This window comes from Lutjanus erythropterus, chromosome 16 (genome assembly GCF_056507025.1).
Source record: "Lutjanus erythropterus isolate fLutEry1 chromosome 16, fLutEry1.hap2, whole genome shotgun sequence".
Taxonomy (NCBI): domain Eukaryota; kingdom Metazoa; phylum Chordata; class Actinopteri; order Lutjaniformes; family Lutjanidae; genus Lutjanus; species Lutjanus erythropterus.
Genome location: NC_139332.1, coordinates 30396100 through 30409886, shown reverse-complemented (window position 1 = coordinate 30409886; position 13787 = coordinate 30396100). Strand labels below are relative to the sequence as shown.

The window sequence follows — 13787 nt, the reverse complement described above, 5'->3', positions numbered from 1 at the left end:
CATTTCCCTGAGACCTTCTGCTTTGTTGCCAGCAGATTAGACCGAGCAGCCCCAACATCTACACCGATGGCCTTGTAATCTGCAGACTACAGAGAAACAGCCCGAGGAAAATGCAGCAGAGGCTTTCTAAGGACGGCGGCAATCACAACAAAAACTGCATGGAAACAATGGAAAACTAACCCGACTCTTTTCAATTATGGAGTCTATGAGGTGAAGTTTAGCTGCACCCAGAAACTAATTTGAATCTTTTTAAAGTTTAATTTGTTTCTTTTGTTTGTGTTGCTGTGTTTTAGTTACTTTGATTTATTAGTGCGAATTATCACTGTGCACATTAATGTACGTCACCACACTTTATCACAATCCCATTATTTACTGTGCACAAAAACTGATTGTTTTCTAATTATAACAGAAGTCAAACAGTTTGGAGAAAAGTTTTTTCAAGATAATAAGAACAACAACTATTTTGGTTTACACTGTCACAAGACATCTCAGCCAAAAACATCATCTTTTCTTGGAATGGTCAGTTTTGAGATTTGGGGCTATTATGCCTCCATAACATTTAGGTAATGTATCATTTGCATATCTAAATATAACATTTCAGAAAAATACTACTACTACTACTACTACTACTACTACTCACAACAAGGTGTGTGGATTATCTTGAGTAACTGGGTCATGATTTCTGGAAAGACATTGTTTGATTATATTTGAGAGAAACAGACAGCTGATATCTCCAAACCCAGCAACTCACACCAAAACAATCAAGATGGATAAATAGTTAGGATGATAACAATTAATCAATGATCCCTTAACTGGTCATTAGGAATTTGATCAATCACATAAAATGTAATTGATCTACAATCAAATAAAGAGCTAAAATATTTACCAGCAGACACTCCATGTTATCTGATATTCAATTATACATGTTTATGTTTATGTTTCGTAGCCTGTGTGATGCAGAGAATATCCAGTATTCTGCTGTGGAAACAAATCTTGAACTGATAGGGAGAATAACGCATTTGGTTTTGTTTGGTACACGCAAGTTTTTGTAATTACGATTAATTGATTGTTAATGTTACCAATGATCAATCAAGAAAAGTGTTAACAATTTGCTATCCTAATAAATAAGAGGTAGGGGGAATATGGATATTTCAGTTCCAGTATTATATTCTTAAAGTTTTTACCGAGGGGTTTGCTGGTATGTCATTCACTGTCTAATTTATGTCACATTTTATTCCAAAAAACATGGAGAAAATAGATTATTTTTAAAGGAGTGATAAAAAAGGGACAACCCTGCAAAAACATTGTTAAATACTGTACCCTTTTTACATGTTGTATCTTACTATTTTTAAACTCATATGACTATAAATAACATCTGAGGTCATGAAGAAGAAGACCCTTCCCTTTTATATCTGCTGGTCCTTTGTTTTCGTTCGACTCCACTGCAGAGACTGTGGTTACGTGGACAAACAGAAGTGACCTTTTCCTCAAAGGTCAGTAGCCTCACACATACTGTACCAAACCACAGAAGCTCAGAGCAGCGTGTTTCACAGTCTAACAAGCAAACATGACACTGCAGCCGCAGAAAACACAATTTATCATCAGACTCACAATTAGCATCTTTCACATCAGAGCGATGACAATTTTTCCCCAAAGTGTCATGGCCGTAAAAATCACTCACATAATTACTCAGGACCCGACACTCATTAGTGGGAAAAATCCTCTGCTGCACCAGAAGTCATGTAGTTTGATTATAAGTCAGTCCATTAACAGAATATTTATCTGCAACAATTCTGATAATTGATTCTTTGCTTTAAAATAAAAATGCCAAACTTTGTCTGATTCCAGCTTCTGTCTTAAGTGACAATGAACTGAATATTTTTGAGTTTTGGACTCAATCAATTTGATGTCACCTTCAGTGGGTTTTAGAAAATTATGTGGGGGCATTTTCACCATTTTCTGACACTTAATACATTAAACAATAAATCAGTTAAGAAAAGAGCAGCTGATTAAGTGATAATAAATAAATGAAGTTGCACAGTTCAGTTTATAGTACACTGGGTGTACAAGTACGTGCTGACACACAGTATGTTTGGTAAATTTTGTTCTGTGCATGAATGCTCTGTACAGGCTGTCACAAACATAGGAAAATAACAAAATTTAAGAACCCTCCTAGAACCTCAGAGCAATCTGTACAGTATGAGTCAAAGGTTTGGGTGCACTTCTCAGTAAAAGTTTTTTTCTTTTTGTAAACTTGTACACGAGTATAGAAGAAGATCATAGGTCAACACTGAAAAGCAAAAAGATTCTCGCACACTGTCTTCTGCACTTGCAATCAAAAATATTTTATTAAATCTTTGATTGCAAGTTTTTTTTTGTTGCTTTTTTAAGAATCAATAATATATACCATATTTTTCCTTTTTCCCTTATCCATTCCATATAATTCTACATTTCATAATATAATTAAAATAAGAAAAAGACACTGAATGAGAAGATGTTTCCAAACGTTTTGACTGGTACTGTATGTAGAAAGCACAAACTGTAACCTGACTTCACCAGATGAATTAATGCATACGATTTAGTCTCAAATCTCTCAGGTCATTTTCAGTTTCCAAGCGTTATCATCCAGCTGAGTCTAATGTCTCTGGATAGACGCACAAACAAACAGATCAACGAAACGTGACCTGCAACCAATATTGAGCAACGAAACATGACCTACAAGCAATCAGAGCAACAGAGTGTGTGATGTCGTGTCATGTGACTTGACAAGTTTAAGTCACTGTCCTTCAGGCTCTGGAGGCCTCGGAGGAAATATTTGGCCCTTTAGCTTCTAAATACACCACAATGTTCACCGACTGGTCGCAAAACTATGTGCTTTTTGGTGCTGAACAGGTAGCTGAAAGCAGGGTTTTGACTGGAAAACCATTCACAAAGACTGGGTCGAGACCCACAGGTGGGTCACAGGAGATTTTATGTGGGTCTCCGATAAATAGAAAACTGTGGAAGAAGTTCTGGAAATTTAAGATGTGTATCTGCAGTCACCTTTCATAAAGCATTTACAATTTGCACAGTGTTTTACTGATGAGAGGACAAGAATGAGAGCCTGTTAATTCCACCTAAATGCACTTATTTTGTGTCATTAATGAGGTAGTTTTTTTTTTTTTACGGGTGAGAGGAAATAAAAACAATGAGATGTCCTGTAAACTTAGCCAAAATGCATTTATTTGGAGCGTTCATTTATGCACAAGGATAAAATTGATTATATCTGTTGTGAATTGGGTCGCGATGGTTTGTCATTTTAAAAAAGTGGGTCCCCACAAAAAAAGTTAGGGAAACGCTGGTATAATTTTGCAATTTTCTTACCAGCTAGTTGCTAATTTTGTCATTTGTTGCTGGGCAGGCAGATCACGGTGGGTTTGTCAAGAGTGTTCTGGCTTTCTAGCTGAAAACAGCTGCATACTGGATGAACAAAGCAAAGAAACCACCGACAGACGTTCAAATTTAGAAACACAGACAGCAGGAGACAGCTTGATTGACAGAGACCTCCAGGACGTACAGCGCAGTAAAGAGCACAGATCATAAAAAGATTGAGCCAAAATCAAATTAAGAAATGATAAAAGAAAAAAAAAAAGAGAGAAGTCATCCAGAGTTAGGGTGTAAATGGTCATTAGGTCGCCTAACACTGAGTGACAGTAATGACTGTGAAGCAGGCTGCATGTCCTCCAGGTGCTGCAAAGAACTCTGGGTAAATGTCCATCAAATGGTAACTGAGTGATCAGTGATACTGCTAGCTGTTGGTACTTACGCTTATTAGTCCAAACAGCTGGCTGTACAGGGTGCCACTGTTGGTGTTATTTCAGTAAAGCTGGATTATATTATTTCCACTAATTTTCATACAGTCTCCTTTTGTATAACTGGTGTTTATCTTTTCTTACACCTGCAGTATAATGCATGCAAACACTGACAGACAAATTAAAGTTCGTCAATCATCAGGATGTAACTTTGATACTAATGGATCGCAGTATGAAATACTTTTAGCGGGGTTCTTTAATTTGGACTTTTTTGGTCTCTACTAACACGTTTCACCGATCGGTTCTGCAGGTTTGTTCAACAGAATCAGCTGCAGGTGTGATAAATACATCATGGATCCAAAATGAAGGGAGGCATTTTGGATCCATGAATTAAACACACATGAACCACATGGACTCACAGAATTTTAGTTCTTTTCTGTGATATAAATATCAACTTATATCTCCACCCACAGGTAATTTAGATGAGCCATTAGGTCTCCTGTCGTGCTTCCAAAAACCTGTTGATATCCAAGTCTTTCATAATGTTTAAAAGTAGGCGTGTCCTTCTGACCACAAAGGTTGCCTTTTCTTTTCTGCGTGCATCTCTTGTCAGCCTTCCAAACTGTAGGCTAGTTGGCTTGTTTACAGCAGCAAAGAGCTGACTGTAAATAGGCAAGAGGACACGGCACAAACTGCAGTAAAAACCCTGAGACACATCCTTGTATACATGTCCAAAGAATGCTCCTAAAACCTGAATAATAATGGAGTATCTCATATGTCTTAATCTAAATACGCTTGATTCAGAATAAGGTATAACTCATAAATATTGATACATTCTGATAATAGTGGTAAATTAGTGGTAGGTCATTGTGATGACCAGCTGAAGTTTCTGTTCACACTACTTAACTGTTCTTCCCTCCTCCTGCTACTCCTCTCTTCTGTCACTCCTCATGCTTTTCTAATCTTTCCAGCTTTTTTTTTTTTTTTTTTGCTTTATCTTATTTTCCCAGCAGCCCTTGCTGTTCTCTGCGGTTTTGAGCTTCGATCAGTCTCTCGGTTTTGTTCCTCCCCTCCGTTCCCTCTTCAATATTTCCCCCTCTCTGGTTTTTCAAGAGCCTTCAGGTTCCCTCTGTGCTTCTCTCACCCTCTCCTTCCTCCCCTGTGGCTCCAGCAGGGAGCTCCATCAACTCCAGAGGTCTCTGGTGTGTGTGTGTGCGTGTGTGTGTGTGTCGCTGACTTGATTGTGTATGTGGGTGAGGTTGTATGTGCCTCCATGCGTGTGGGTGTGTTGTGTGGAGTAAATGGCCTACAGGATCCCCTGGGTCGCATCTCAAATGTACTCACAGAGAGCAGAGTCATGACTAAGACTGCATGCCTTTCATTAACACAGAGAGAGAGGGAGAGAGAGAGAGACAGACAGACAGAGAGAGAGAGAGAGAGAGAGAGAGAGCACGTCTAACAAAGTTGAATAAGTCAGCTAAATTTACTGTGCACAAAGAAATGTTGCCCTTCACCTGAAGTGCTGGATCAGGTCAGAAACTGTGTTATGAAACATGTGTCTGCATTGTGTGTGTGTGTGTGTGTGTGTGTGTGTGTGTGTGTGTGTGTGTGTGTGTGTGTGTGTTATGTGTTTGTGTATGTGTATAAAAGTGTGGGTGCAGATCACCTCAGGTCTTCAAAATTTACCAACACTGAGGTGAATCAGACAGAACTTTTCATAAACTCTTATTACATAATTCTGGGTAGAGACAAAAAGCTTTTTTGTGAAATACAGCTGCAGTTGTAAAACAGTTTTAAAGAAAGTTGTTTCCCCCTTTATTTTGATGCTCTTACTCTGCCCACGCTGTAACAACCTGCAATAATTAGCTTTAACAGACATCAGACTTCGCTTTGCTCTGCATCATCTTCAGACGGTGTTCACCATTAGCAAAGAGACCGAAGTGGACGAAGGGCGTAGCTTTGATGCTGCAGTTGGTTTTGTTTCCTATTGTGACCTTGTCCAACTTTAATCTTGGACGTGACAAGAGAATTATCAATTGAATGTGCAGCTCCCCTCAGCTTTATGGAGCTTTATAATGAGTTTCAGCTCACTGAAAATCTGTCCAGCCACAACTTTACTGTTTTGGTTCACTCTCACCGCTCTCATGGCGCCAATATTGGCTGTTGCAAGCAGCTTATTTTTTTGTGAAATAACTCTAAAAACCCACTGGACGCTACCAGCCCAGTACCAAAAAGCAGTCTGACAGTTAGAGACTAGCTAATAAACATAGTGGAGCATTTAGCAGCTAAAAGAGTTGGTAGGGACCAAAAACTGAGCTAAAAAAAGATAATCAATGATAATGTTGCTCCATACCTGCCAGATGTGTAAATAGGCAATTGCTAGCAACCATCACTTGATATGCTAATGGTTAGGAATCTGTTTGTCTTTGGTATCAGCCCATAAAGACTGTAAAACAAAATTTTAATACAGAGGGCCATCATGAAGAGTAGGGATAATAATAAGGTAATTCCACTACAGGAGAAACTTGATGATCTCTGCAATTAGGTGGAAAAAATATGTGCATATATCTGCATTGACAATGAGCCAAAATGAGCTTAAAAATATAGCATATCACATAGCGGCAAAAATCCAATATTGTAACAAGTTCACTGTATCAACTTTAAATGTAATGTTGTGATTTCGTTACCCCCAAGTGGCAAAAAACAATCAGTTCTTGCAGGTTTAACAAGAGGGGCAAAAGATTGAACACTCAGCATGTCTTGTCGCTGCGCTGCAGTCTGGTTTGTTTTCTGCTTTTGAAACTCTTCTCGGTTATTGATGTCAGTGTTAACTGGCGACTTAAGAAAGAAGCCCTCACTGTTTGATTCAGTGGGACTGAAACCAAAACATTTACTGTTGCTGATGTCTAAAACATTTTCTGATATCGGAACCGTCTGTAGCTTTACCCAGCGGGACTCCCCTTTGAGAAAAATATCATAACTGAGTGGACCCGCCTGGTGAAATAAACCTAAAATGAAAATATATCAGGGCAGAGCAGCCTCTCTGCTATCTGCAATAACTGCAGGAAAATTCTAATGTGTCATCATGTCATGGATATTTAGGCACATGGCATGAGGCCAGAAATGCAAAGTTATATATTCGTTAACTGTTTTATTCTCCCTTTTAGATTTTCAGTGATTGTTTGGAGCGTTTCCTCTCTTCAAATGGATACACAGCATTTTGAAATCGAGCCTTACATCTTGCACAACAGTAGTTTCTTTTTCAACCTGCCGAAATCGATCGCTTGGAGCGACTCTGGTACAGAGCTGTCATTTCTTGTCCCTCAAGATGAAGTACATCTCCAAACTGTATCTTCTACCCCTGAACAGTGACGACAACCCCACCACCACCTCCGCCCTTTGCCTAGGAGGGTTTTATTGATATTGATTTGGGTGGAAAGCTTAAGTATCCATTCAAGGGACTTGGAAGGCTGAGGTATTTTTAGGCGCTGTCGATCGGCGGCCCTCCCTTCAGCGGGGGTGGGACCTGGCAGAGAGCACGAAATCAATGTGGACGGCATTGATGTGGATGTTGGGCCATATGTTGAGAATACAATACATAAGAAATATCGGCTCTTAGCGCGAAGCAGACTGATAAGTGAGTGCAGGCCTCCATATTGATTTCAGCTGTTAAATCCACTTCAATCAGCCTTTCATCAAAGAGGAGATGAAAGAGAGGTGATGGGCTAAAGGAGGATTTTTACGCTTTGAACAATGAACTGTTCAACTGATGAGATCGCAGAGAGCTCAAGATTATTCCTTCTTGAAACAATCTTGGAGTGATATTCAACAACTTAGGCAATTTCCTACATGAGCACCCTCATCTTGACTTCTGTTATTTGTAGCTGAAGTTGGACTAATTTAATTGCACTTGACTTTAAGTATTTTAGTGTCTCCTGCGGCGTTTTGGATCCAACAGGAGCTGTGGGGAGGCAACGCAGCGTTTTTATCTCAGTTCTTACCACGAGATATTAGAGATGTAGGTTATAATTTGTGTTAACACGGGGGAGGCCTCTCCTTTCATCGCCACTTAAATCTAATATCCTTCAACATCCAAGGCCTCGCTGACTCATACAGGTCGTGGCCCCCCTGTGCCAAGGCATGGTGTGGATAATTAATCTAATTTTAGCGCTGGCACTGAGTGTTGTACTGGACAGAGATTTCATTTTCACTTGTCTCGATGATGCGATAAAAGATGGTGAATCCAAGAAGAAACCCCGGTTTGACTCTTTATGATCCACGTGAGCGTATTTTCATGCACGCTCGTGTCCTGGTTATGAATTATATCTTGTTTTTTGTTTATATTTAGGATAAAATATTTACATGGAACACAATGTCACAAAGTGGGCAAGAGACTGCAACAAAAGGGGAGCTGACAAATGATTAAACAAACCGATACCCAACATGCCAATATTTTCCAACTACTTTTGGCTGTTTGCCTGTGTCCATATATGTGCACATATTTTTTACACCTAATTGCCGAGAACAAGAAGTCTCTCCTGTGGTGGAATTAACACATCATTATGTTTACTCTCATCGTGATGGCACACTGGCAGATGCAGACATACAATACAATGCTTTTGGAAACATACATATTCACTGGGCAAAATAAGAAAACTAGTTCAGGTGTTTGTTGCTGGTTCCTGTCTTCAGGCGGGATGATGGATCTTTAGATTGATAATCAGAATTGTAGTGCTGGAGGAATGTGATCTGTGTCCTCCTTGCATGATCAACGCTGAGCAGTCATTGCAAATAGTAACTTTTCTCTCCATTTTGGACACTTCAAAAAAACACATACATACTCGTGTCATGTGCATATAATTAAAGCGTCATCTTATTGGCCTGTCATATCAGCAGAAATGCTAATTTTGGTCTCAAAAATTCATAGTGATCATTTAAAACAACCAATTTGCAAATGTCATCTTGAGAAACTGTCTTATGCAGTTATTACTTTTTATATACTAAACATTTTGTATATAAATCATAATAATAATAATAACCAATAGATTCACCAGCAATGAAATAATTGTTATTTTCAGTGCTAAATGCATGGATGTGAGATATGTGCTTTGTAGGTGCTGGCAAATCACAGAGGGAAAATAATATATACAAGGTGGAAGCCAGCTGGAAGTTAGACAGAAAATGAGCTGATGGTTGAGCTCTAATAGCCTTCAGGGCCGAGGATGACCAGGTGAACCGCATCAGCCGACTACCCTCCCAACGATTATGAATCACAGCAGGAGCAACAAGGACAGCTCACCAGACCGAGTGGGCGAGATGTCACAGAAGAGTTGTTCGTATACATGATTTGAAGTTACGTAAGGTTCTGATCAGTGTCCGCTGTCTGCAGACTGCTCATCTGCATAAGTCTGTCATCTCTGTAACGTCTGAATCATCAACAACATTTGAGAATGAACCCGCTTTGGTTTACAGTATGTCTGACTGAGCCATTGTTGCAGTTTAATGTGGTGTTCTTGATACGGACAACTCAGATTTAACTGTAGCAGAACGGCACGGCAAGTGATACTGATCAGTGTTGGGCAAGTTACCTTCAAAATGTAATACAATACATATTACTAATTACTTTCATTAAAGAGTAATAAGTAATTTTACAATTTTACTTTCTGTGTGGAGTAATGCATTACACTACTTTTGTATTACTTTCACCAAAATAACTACAGAAGTACGACTAGGCATTACATGGAAGAGGGTAATGTTATTTCACAGCGGTATTCCTGCAAATTTGCCCGTATTGCAACATGTTGCATTTTTCACTCACACATCTCACGCAACAGAAAGACACTCAGTTTTATCAGTCCAGCTGTCTCCATGAGCTCCGTGTGTCTCACATCCCATCTGCGTCTGACAGGAGTAAATGCAACCTGACCTTCTTGGACCACAGTGATGCCCAATAAAAAGGCACTGAATAAATATATTTATCTGTTTTGCAGCCTGTTTTGCAGGGCAGAGCGTCCTGCTCTCTGCTTTGGAGGGTAAGGGTTCAGGAATTTGCAGACAAAGTTTAGGCCTGAATACAAAGATATCATAAATTGGCCAAAAGCTGAGTTTTTGATGTGTGGCCATTTGTTCACTTCTGATTAAAGTATCTCATTATTCAAATTTGTTTTTCTGACTAACAACTACTCCTCTCCATGTGCCTTGCCAGCTCACGTACCAGCTCACATATTCAGGTTTTCATCCTCACTGAATGATCTTTGGTTACTCTAAAAGAAAAAGAGTTTATACTTCACTTTCTCCTCTGACTTTTCCAACCAGCGACCTTACACACAAACCACTCGACTGTCTGAGCCACCGCTGATGCCGACTTATTATCTCTCCACCACTAACACACACCACAGTAATCCTGGTGTCATTTTCTCCAGACTGTGTAGAATTACCCATCTGTCGACACCATCTACAATAAAAGTGTGGCTCATTCATCGAGAGCTCGGTGACAGAAAGGCAAAGTACTGTCCTCACGTTTCAGAAAAGCATGCTTAAAATTATGTATCAAAATATGTCAAAGAGCACAGTGCTAAAACCAAAGTGTATCCACATATCGCAGTTCAAAATGGAAACGGTGTTAAACCCAGGCAACCCATTCAGTTTGGCTGTGACAACTTTCACTGTTTACTTTACACTGCATTACACAGCAGCGTGTGCGCACCAGCAGCCAAAGCTGACCAGCACAGAGTAAACAAAGAGCTGAAACAACATCCAACGTAGCATCAAAACTGCACGACACAGAGTATCAAGGGACAAGAACAAATGGAAATGACTGTGATAACTTTACAATGTTAATTTAAAATAATGACTTGAACAATTTGAAAGTACCTCCACATTAAAACAGTTTTTAATAGTGTTTTGTATAGTACAGTCTCAGTTTTCTTTAAGATGTATAGAATAGTGTAATGGTATTATAACTGTGGGTCTGTAGATATAGAAATCTACGTTTGGAGAAACTTAGAAAAGCTGGAATTCTAAATCATTGACACTTGTGTTGCCTATTCAACTGTTCGGACCCTGCATGTCCCAGTGGAAGCTGAATTCAAAAGGGTAATGTTTTGGCATAGAGCTGATTTGATCGTCCCCCTGTAGCTGAATTTAAAAAAGTAGCCACAATCTAGTAGAAAATACAACTGTGCTCATTAAATCTGTGACCCCAGTAGCAGCCGATGTATGCAATTCCAATACTGTTTAGAGACCCCACTATGCAGTATGGGGTGAAAATAACACATTTATACAGCATGCAAAAAGTTGCATGGTTCGACAAAACTGCATGAGATTAACATTAAGTGGGCATGTCTGTAAAGAGGAGACTCTTGGGTGCCAACAGAACTTACTTTCATTCAGATACACTGAGGTTAGAGGTCAAGGGGCCCCTTTGAAAATGGCCATGGCAGTTTCTTCCTCGCCAAATTTTAGCCTAACGATATTTAGCCCCCTTCTCAACAAGCTAGCGGCAAGATAATTAGTATTACTGTTTCCAGTTTTAATTATCGTGATAACTGTGTTTGATTGCTTTGCTGCTTTGAAAAACTCACGGTTGTTACTTGCCAGCATCAACTCAAGTTGGCAACAGACTCCCACACGTAGGTGCAGCAGTGATGTGGGCTCGTTTTATGTCAGTGAAAACACTGACATCATTAATTACATGATGCCATTTCAAATCACTGACAACATAAAACTTGGTGAAATGATTTCAGAGTGTCGGTACTTTATGAACACTTACAGCTCATTTTGAAAATACAGTGATCATAAAGATAACAATTATATTTTGGTCACTATAATCATGATGTCAGTGCATGCTTTGGGTTATCCAGTTTTATATAATACTAGTCTCGTCACTGTAGCTGTAAAACTGAGCCCTCTATGTGTCCGCAAAACACACAAGACCAGACGCCCTGCAGAGACAATAATTAGGTGAAAACGAAATAGCAAATCAGTCCTATGATCAAGCTGAAATGCTGCCTCTGAACTGTGTTGTCATGGACACTGAAGATTTACCAGATACACATTAATGCTTTTCACAGGATGTACTGGTTGAACTGATTTCCTGTTAAGGTCAGACTCAAGGTCATTTTGTAATGCGAGGAGAGGGTTAAGTCACTTAACATCAGAATCTTTAGGTTTTTGCTTTCCTGGTCAACGGTCACTGTTTTCTATTTTATTGAAACTAAATTATTTAAGTATCCCTCCATTATTTATGATAATAATCAGTGGAATGGCTTCCCCTCTCACTCGCCCTCAAATACTTGAGAATCATCTCTGGCCTTCATGACTCATACTGGTTGTGCCCTCTGTGTGCCAAAGCTTGGCGTGGATAATTGATCTAATTTTAGCATGGTGTGTTTGTGTGTGAGAGTGTGTGAGAGAGAAATACTGGACAGCGTTGTCATTTTCCCTCAGCGAGCACGTTGAAGGCTGCATCGGTTTGACATACTGTTATCTCCCTACTCCCCCTCTCTGTCAGTGTTCCTCGCTCTCTCCTCTATCTTCCTGTTTCTCCTTGCCTCGCTCGCCCTCTCCTATCATGGACAGTTGAGACAAAGCAATTGTGTATTCTGGACTGATATTTAATTTTTTTTTCTTGCATCTGTGTTTCCTGCACACAGCTTGATATCTGCAGCTACTGAAGCACCTGTGATAATCAAATTATCTTAAATTCATCTCTCTCTCTGTTTCTTTCTCTTTCAGCAGCGGATGCTGTGCCGGTACGGAAAGATGGGGATCAGGTAAAATGCTATTATCTTTTTTTTAATGCCTCCACTATTTCTGCACACCTCAATCTATTTTCCCATTTTGCTGAAAGCCACTGTGACTGAATACAAAAGACACCGGAGCTGGTGTCCTCAGCTCTCCTCTTACATCTGAACAGTCTCCAGATAGAAATGGCAGTGTGTGAGAGTGTCGTGTCTTGTCTCCTCAAATCTTTGAGAGGTGAGAAAAAGAAGCGCTGTTACTCACCCAGAACTGCCTCCTGCTGTTAGACGGCCAGGCCTCGGCCTCGACAAAGGTCGTTCAAAGTTTTGAAAAAACAGAAACAATTCACTGTGTGTCTGTGTTGTCTTTTGTTAATAGTACAGTCAGGAAATATTAGGACACATTTTCTGTTGTTTTGTCTCCAGCACATTGGAATTTAGTGAATTAAAGAGGAACTCCACCAATTTTACATATCAAAAGCTGTGTTTACATTGAGCCTAATATTCCACTATTAATCAGATTATCCCAGTCAGAATAAAAATGTTTCATGTAACCACCTCAGTCGGAAGAAACTGGCCTGATCCATCCTGAATGAAAGGAGTTTTCAATGGGGTTTAGAGGTGTGGTGTTAACCCAAAATCCATTCTGCAGGGAACCATTAGCTCCTTCTAACCATGTAAATGTTTAATCCAATCGTTTCTCTCTGGTTGTGATAAATCTATTCTTTCTGTGCATGTTTGCCCCTAATGAGATAACACTTACTTGACACTTAAACTCTCCCACCAGTCTTTGCTTTTGGAGGAAGGGGCACCAAGTTTACCATTTTTGATGAAATGTAAAAGTCATCAAACTTACACAAGAAGTATGTGCTGCTTAGAGTGGAGAGGAATAGCAGAAATGCAAATATTGTTGCTAGGACACAATGTAAACATCTTAAAAACTATTAACAAGCGAAGCGACATCTTTTTGTATTTCCGGCAGATTAGACATTTCATAACGTGTGGAAACAGTTTGTGCGTGTCAAAAAAGTTATTTTCTTACACATCTTATGGGATGAGTTCATTTGCTATCCATGTTAACAGTTGAGTGGGAATATCTAGTCAGAATTATTTTAATTGGGTGAAAGAAATATTGTCCAAGAAATGCAGCTAAACTCTAGCTCCAGGTCTTGTGGAGCTCTACCACTTATGTGAAAAAAGTTGTATAAAACTTTTTGTGCCTGAAGACAAAGTGTGAAACCTGATAAATAGTGAT

The 13787-nt window shown here is 39.4% G+C and overlaps 1 protein-coding gene across 5 annotated transcripts in view; it reads left to right on the top strand.

The window, feature by feature from the left end:
• LOC146313357 (uncharacterized) overlaps nt 1-13787 on the top strand; it is a 65126-nt gene that overhangs the window by 20372 nt on the left and 30967 nt on the right. For all 5 annotated transcript variants that reach the window (XM_084739717.1, XM_084739716.1, XM_084739714.1 and 2 more), the window contains exon 2: nt 12528-12565. In XM_084739717.1, coding sequence (XP_084595843.1) covers nt 12528-12565 — 38 coding nt within the window. The remainder of the gene's footprint in view (nt 1-12527; nt 12566-13787) is intronic.